Source organism: Mesitornis unicolor, unplaced genomic scaffold (genome assembly GCF_000695765.1).
Source record: "Mesitornis unicolor isolate BGI_N332 unplaced genomic scaffold, ASM69576v1 scaffold49909, whole genome shotgun sequence".
Lineage (NCBI taxonomy): Eukaryota > Metazoa > Chordata > Aves > Mesitornithiformes > Mesitornithidae > Mesitornis > Mesitornis unicolor.
In genome coordinates, this window is record NW_010210265.1 from 27,203 (window position 1) to 35,261 (window position 8,059).

General features: G+C 35.7%; 1 protein-coding gene across 2 annotated transcripts in view; it reads right to left on the reverse strand.

The window, feature by feature from the left end:
• EDNRA (endothelin receptor type A) overlaps positions 1–7,737 on the reverse strand; it is a 28,510-nt gene extending 20,773 nt beyond the window's left edge. The window contains exon 1 of one of the 2 annotated variants that reach the window (XM_010193125.1): positions 7,258–7,737. In XM_010193125.1, the coding sequence (XP_010191427.1) occupies positions 7,258–7,659 (402 nt within the window). In that variant the 5' untranslated portion in view covers positions 7,660–7,737. The remainder of the gene's footprint in view (positions 1–7,257) is intronic. The other variant, XM_010193126.1, reaches the window with a different exon arrangement.
• Between the last annotated feature and the right edge of the window lie 322 nt (positions 7,738–8,059).

The following is an 8,059-nucleotide window of genomic DNA, read 5'->3' on the forward strand; positions in this document are numbered from 1 at the left end:
ATACCTTTATTCTCTGACTTCTGTTACTCTTGTGCAGTAATTGAGACAGGGACCAAACCAGCTGATTTCTGGTTGTACAGCTAATAGCTGGTTGTAAAAGTGACCAGCACCTCCTAACTATGGAGTAGGAGTTACAAAACCACTGTTGTTCAGGGGTGATTTTCTTCCCCTGCAACATAGCACGGAATGAAAGACAAGAGGAATTCCTCTGCTTTTGTCAGATCAGCAGATTTGGGGTGGGAATGTGTATGTGTGTTTGTTTTTTAGGGCTAGCTTTCTCTGGGAGATATTGAGCTGTCTTGGTGCAGGACTGTCTTAAATTGTGTTCTGTGATTATGTATGCCCTTGTTACCTTCAAGGCATGGGCCAAATATGATAGCTGGTGATTTGGTTGGAATCCAGGTGAAATCTGACTGAAAATGGAAGTGTCCAAGGTCTATACCACTGCTTTAAGTGACAAAAGATGATGATTGTGACTGAAGTGTTCCTCCTCTCTCTGATCTGTAGGTCTGGTTAGTTAGGAAGAAGGGTGGATGAGTCTTCCTGCTTGTGGTATTTTAATTGTGGTATTTTGATTCAGTGACTCAACCAGGACCTTCCTGTCCCCATGAAACTTCATAGGACTTCACTCCATGTTCTCAAGTCTTTCTCCCTACAACACAAATATCCAAGGGAGAATTGCATTGCAGAACGATTCTCATCCATTTCTTACTTGGGACCCACAGACTGTTGTTCATCCCACATATGTAACTCAGCTGTGCTCTACTGCTTTGCTAGAAAGAGGGAGAGCTGTAAGGGTAAAGGATAGAGAAGACAGCCTGTCTCTAGGTACTCCTTCCCTCTTCTTCCCACTGCTGGAGTGAAAAGCCTCAACTTTGGGAAGAATAGTGAGTAGAGGAAAGGTAAAGAAAGACAAAGAACAAGGCTAACCTTTCTAATGCAGAGGATAAGACCAACACTGAGTACATCATGGTGACATGATAATTTGGGCTTCTTCTATTTCTGGTATCACTTGTTTGTTTCTCTTATACTTAGAATTATGATACTGCCATGGTACAGAAGGCACACTGCATCTCTTCAACTGTTCTTTGCAGGAAACACATTCCTAATTTTGCTACAACCAAAAACCATCTTCTTTCCACTTTGGGTGGATAAAAGACTGACTGGGATTTTTCTGGCAGGAAGAAAGGTTACGTGGGGATGTGTGAGAACCAGCAAAGATTCTTTTTTTCTTCTGAATTTCCCTATAACAGCTTTTTCTGCTATTTTGCTCATCTATGGCCAGCTGAGTAAAGGTGGTGGTAAGCAGAGGGGTCTCATGTCACTTCCTGGATGCCTGCAGTCTTTTTCCCCTGCTTAGGCAGCTATGAAAGGGAAGGTATAGTTTTTACGCAAGAGAAAATAGATTATACTTCAAGAGATCTTGAAAGGTAAGAAAACAAATGTTTGAAGCAGAACACTCTGTCTCAACTAACTGGTAAAAAAATAAATCTTAAGATTTACGTACTTGTTAAAATACTTATATTTACTACAAAAATCTACTTAGCAGTAAAGCATTCCTAACAACTCTAGATATCTCTCTCCCCTGTGGTATTTTTGCTATTTAGAAAGTAGGATTAGTTTCTTTTCTGTTGCTCTGTGGTGTTGGCTAACTTCCCATCCTTTTAAGTAGACTGTTTCTCAAACTGTGCTGCTCTTCTTCAGGGAAATGAGCTGCAAGGTGTGCTTATGTGCATGGTGATTTGTTGAAAAGATTCTTTTCCATCCCTGGGCAAAATACTGCTTTTGTTATTCTTCCAGCTATATTGCCTTTTGTGTGTTGCTAAAGAGAGTGACAGGATTGCTAAGAAGTTACTGCAGAACTGGTAAATCCTGGATATACACAATCAAAACAATTTCTTGTTACCTGTAGAATTCAGCTTATAGAAAAACGACGAGAGTAAACATACTAAAATATTCTGTTAAACTAAGAGTCTCTAGGTACTGTAGAGTATTACAAATCCACAGAACAAGGCAGAAATGAAATGTGAAATTGAAAATGAAGGAGGAGCTGCCTGTGCATTGAAGGGAACATATATCCCACTCCCTCAGTGGACAGTCACTAGATAAAGGCAAAGTGGATCTTGAACAAAGACCTAGACTATAAAATCTCTGCCTTTACTCCTACCTTGGTATGCACATTAAGCACTTCTTGCTGCGAAGCTGTACTCTCTAAATGCAAAGAACAAATTCCTGATGGACTTCCCTTCCCTCCTTCATTTGGGGTAGCTTCTGCCTTCAGGACTCATCTATCAATTTGGGTGCTACGTCTAGATTTCTTTAATGTATGATCACTACATAAATACATACACCCAAATAATGAACAAGTTATATGGATTTCTGCATCAAGCTGAGCTACCAATGTGTTGCTTTTTGGAGTCACTGATAGGAATTCAGCGAAAGCCTGAATGCAGCTGTTAAGCTGGTGGCCTCAGAATTTCTTACTGATGTTGGTACTTCATTAAGAAATATACGCTGCACATATGAAAAAAAATGGCTTTTTCCTTTTCTAAGTAGACTTAACTTTATATGTGCTCTGGGCTTGGCCTTATGCTCTTTTGGCACAAAACTATAACTACTGTTGCTAGCACTTACTCAGTCGCAGTGTGTTTAATTATCATCCCTGTTTATGTATAATATTAATTCTGTCAGTAAAGGTAATCAGATATGCCAAATAATTTGTGATTAAGAAGTGAATGGTCTTATGCTTGACCATTCTTATGCATTTGGTCTGATGCTGAAAAATACTCATGACTAGAAATGCCTCAACTAAGTCTTGTTTTACCAAAGAGAAAATGGCTGAAGGTGTTTGCCTATTTAGACTCATAATGTTCTAGGTAGAGTACTCAGATTTAGATGCTATTGCAACTAAGGAAGCATGAATACCAATTTACTGACAAAAAAAGCTTAGTTTATTAAAGCAAACATAATCTTGAGCTGTTTGAGCAGTGGACACTTTACATCAGTAAAATAATTGGGAGAAATGTTTATTATTCACATTTAAAGAAACAAGTTAAAAGCTGGCTAATTTGCTTCATATACTTTTTTATAATGTAATGGTTTAAAGAGTTAAGAATATTAAGATGTAAGGCAATATAAATTATGCTAATCCTATGTGGGTCAGTTTTCAATAAATAGAACTAATTTAATCATTTTTCTCTAAATTGCATGAAAATGAAAGCAGAGACAGCTCAGTACTTCTCAATAACATAGTTCAAACCATAATTTACAATTCCAAAAGTGAGCGCCTGGGCCTAGATTGTTTCTAGCTCCATGAGCTCAGGCAAGAACTAAAGACAGCTTTTTCTGTGGAGAGCACCTGTTGTTCCTGCTGTTGCTCTTGCTAAATTTTAGCCAATGACAGCAGCAGCAGCCGTAATGACTTTCCACAGCTTTTGCACAGCTAGTAGTGGTGCTATGGATATGCTGCTGCTCCTGCCTATGTATGGCCTTAGAAAACTGGCTTGTTTCTGTGGGGAAAGCAGTCCTCTAAAGAAGTTTTTGTGCTCTAGTTCCAAACTGAACTTATTTGCTACAAATGCACGTGGCAGTGATGGATAATGCAGATGATACAGCAGCTTCCAGCTATGTGCTATAGCATCTGATACTAGAAGAGGAGGTATGAAACCTGTCTTTTCCTCAGTAGAAGCATAAACCATAGAAGCTTTTTCTTTTCACTGCAAAGCCATCTTTTCACTGCAAATGAGTCATTCTTACTGTTCTGGAGTCTTTAGGTTTGGCATCATCAATGTCTGAGATGGATGTGTTTTGTGTAAAAAGGAAACTAATTGGGTTCAGGTGCTACAAACATGATTGAAAATGAAATTTTCTTCGTTCAATCTACTAAGGCTGGATTTATAGCTGGCACCTTTCCTGTAAAACTCAATTTGTTACAATTTTTAATATTGATTTGATGCTGCAAGTGGATATACTAGATGTAATTAAGTGTAATGAGGATTTAATACATCCAGAATATCTTCAAAGGAAGCAAGTGAATATTACTCACATTTCAATCCATTCGACAAATTGCTAAGGGGAATCTCCAGTAATTGGAGAAAGTAGGGGGAATTTTTGAGGATAAAAGGATTAAAATGTCAAACACCTGTGACCATATCTTTAGCTGACAGAAATGACATAACTTTGTTTTGGTTTGTTGTTTTTTTTTCCAGCATCATATCTTCATTAATTGTATGACTCAATTATCCTGGAACCTTACATTTGCAATTACTATAATATTATAACTGCTTCTTTTTAAGGATTTGTAAAATAGATCTGCATATCAGTAACATTACCTACTTCACTTTTGAAATTAGTTTCAAAATAGTTAAAGCTACCTTATATTTCAGGAAAGTGATTATACCTACTTCTGATATTACATTATATTACATAGTATTGTACATCAGGATGTGGCCATCTTATTGCTGTATTACTTGTTATTTTAATATGCAGATGAATGGTTGTTCACTCTAATTCTGATTTCAGAGCTGCTTTATCCTTGTAAAAAAGAAGATCTGACCTATAAGGTGTTAAGTGTTTGACACCTTTTATTTGTATAGGATATTAATACATGGTTCAACATCAGGCTGACTCTGCAGTTAAGGGAATCTTTAAAATAAAGTTCAGAACTAGGTGTATAACATACTTTAAAATTTAAAATTTAAACCAAAAAACTACTTTATTTTTTTTTCCTTCAAATTATGATATTTCCAGTGGCCACCCTTCATATTGCCACTCGACAAGAGGACCTAAATGGTTCCACAGATTTTAGACTCCCTAGTGATACAAACAGGAATGCTATTTAACAGACTTTAAAATCAACTCATAATGTAAGCAGACATATTACTGAATGGCTTATATGAAAAATGTACTATATATAATAACAGAATTTCATAGCAAAAGTGCTGGAGCTCCCTTATGAATGTTACAAATGCTTCCTTGTATCAGAACAAAGATGTTTGTATATGGTAATTTAAAAGTTATTTATTTTGGAGGTTCAAACACTCAAAAAACTATTAAAACTAGAATTATGTTTTTAAATGTGATTTTAATTCTGCCTTCTTACATGCGGGAATTGACATATATTTATGTCAAGGAGCTGCAGTTTCATTCTCAGCCTTTATTTGTCAAATACTTCTTTGCAGTCCAGAAAGAAATTTTCATATAGGCTAAATTTCATTTGTATAGAGATATTCTGAATCCCAGTTCAGCTTATCATATAAGATATAGCAAGGCCAGTGAACCCATAGAATGCCAAAGAAGTGTCAGGAAAAATAATAGAAAAAATGTATTGCAAAATAATAAAGGGAATGTAAAAAATGTTTGTTACTTTCAACTAAGCTTCTAAAGAATTTTGAGAAGACCATCAAAAGGCAATTCTGAAAAGCAAAATTAATTCCAAATTTTCATTCCTCTTTGTGAAAAGCAGCAGAACTCTTGAAAGGTTAGAAAAAAAGTTTTATAAAAATACCTGTTCATTCCCAAACTCAGCTAAGAAAAACAACACATGTCATTTTTCCTTAACATTTCTTACCAGAAATACCATGAGAAGCAAGAACACTGCATTAGTAAATATCTGTAAATACATCAGGATAATTTATGAGGGAGGAAGCTGTAATACATCATGGGAGATGCAGTCCAGGTTATGAGTCCAGTTCACTAAGAATAATGAAAATATGCAGAACTCCAATCCCATGTCCCAGTAGGCATCCACACAGCTATGGAAGATGGAGACAGAGGCTAATATTTCTCATCAACTTGTTAATACAAAATGCTCTATTGATACCTGCTATCTTATAAAAAAATAATTATTTAGTTTTCCAGGTGGAATTTGAAAAGTGGAAAGTAAAATTTCCATTAAATCATGTGCAGTCTTTATGCTAGTTTCAAATTCATATTATGTTAAAATTAGACAAAAGACTTATCTGTAACTTATCATACTGTAAGATCAGAACCAGCTACTGCATTTTACCATAGATAATATGCCTCTGTACAAATGCATGTAGGCACATACACATATATTTAATCTCTTAATGAATTCAAATTCTTATGGTCTTGTCCCATTAATACCTGTGTTATAATGCAGGTCAATTGTTATTATGTCAATATTTAAACATCTTTTCAATTCACTATTTCTTTAATTTTAAAATACAGTTTGAAACTATGGGACACTAGTTATTATAAAGTTATGCATTAAAATGATTTGTTTAATATACATGTTTATTAAATTTAAGTTTCTAGGATCTTTAAGGGACAAAATTGTGAGGAATGGATTTTTTTCATTATGTTACTTAGCGTTTTATTTACTAACAGAAACATCTTAGGTTTTGCTGAGAAAAGAAAGAGAAATTATAATATCCTATCAGTTATGCACCTGTATACAATCTACAAACATACTGATAGAAGCTTATAAAATTATCTGAATATTTACTAAGATAAGTTAATATCAGTGAGATAAATTCCAAAAGGACTCTGTTCTGTTCATTGAAGCCTGTTCTGGAATCATGCAAGTTACATTAGTAAACCTATATTGCATCAGAAAAAGCACTGCTTTATGGGTTTGTTTAATTAAAATGGAAAGCAAAACACACAAAAAAAGAGGCAGGATAACTTTATATCAGATGAAAGAATTTCAGGGATCCTTTTACTACTTTGACAAACCCAGATTAAATTTAATATTAAAAGAAATGTGCTGCAATATGATTGTTATTATTAACCCTGTAATAATTCTGGGAATCTGCTATTAATGAATATTTAATTAAAACCTTAATGCTCAACTTAACTGACATCGTCTCTCTCTGCAAAGTTGTAACACGAAGCCTGCAGCTCACAGAGAGTATTTTCTGTAAAAACACAAAGTAAGGATAGGATATTCCAAAAATAGCGACTAGTCCAATGCTGCATGTCCATCAAGGAGGAGAACAGTTTATAAGAAGTCTTCTCTCATAAATTCATTTGCTAGCTATAGTAGCTATAATAATGAAAAGCTCTGCTTTGGTTAAGAGTTGAGAGCTACATCATCTCTAAAAGGAAATACACTTGTTCTTTATGGAGGTGAGACCTGAGAGCAAGGTTTTTGTTGCAGAACAAAAAGAATTTGTATTTTTTCTTAACTGGACTATTCATCCACAAAAGAGCACTACTTAGACAAAGAAGTAACCATAGAGAACAGATAGTGTATTTGTAAGGAAACCGCAATTAAAATATATTGTTGCATCCTACCTTGTACACAATGATAGGGATATCAATTACAATATAGATAAGGTCTCCTAGTGCCAAACTGGCTATCAGTGCATTCGGGCCATTCCTCATACACTTGTTCTGGTAAATGATCCTCAGGAGAGTTGCATTCCCAACCATTCCAACGATGAAAATAGCACAAGATACCACCGTGTTAATGTATTTAAAAGTTTCGGCAATCTTGGTCTGCTGGGAGCATTTGACAGTTTGGTTGGACAACAGGGGCTGTCTGGTGGTCAGGAGTATGCTGGATTCCATCCCGGAGAAAGTGGAGAGGTGGTTTCCCAAGTCACTCCAATTGGTAGCGTATCTGTCAAAGCTGTCACTGAGGACAAGTCCTGGAACCAGCAGCAGCAAGGAAACTCTTAAACACAAGGCCTCCATTCTGCAGTCCCAAAAGAGCAAAGTCACAGAAATAGGGTTTTTTCAGTATTTCAGTGAGGTACTTCCCACTTCTTCACCTGCAGAGAGAAACAGGAAGAAAGAAAAAATAAAAAGAAGAAACAAAATCAGTACAACAGGGATAGACCTAACACATCTCGTTTCTCAATTAGGAAAGGTATTTGAATGTACAGTTTCTACAATACATATGGATGTACACCTCTTTATGATCACTGTACTGCTCTAAAATCCAAGTAATTGATAGCTTCTACAAATGTTATCCTGGAAATCCCTTTTAGTTTTGACAGAATTTGTAGATGAATGGAAAAAATGTGGTGAAGTTCTGTTTTAAAATACAGTCTTGCAGGAAAAGTATACCAGCAAAGGGAGGCCTTGGAGACTG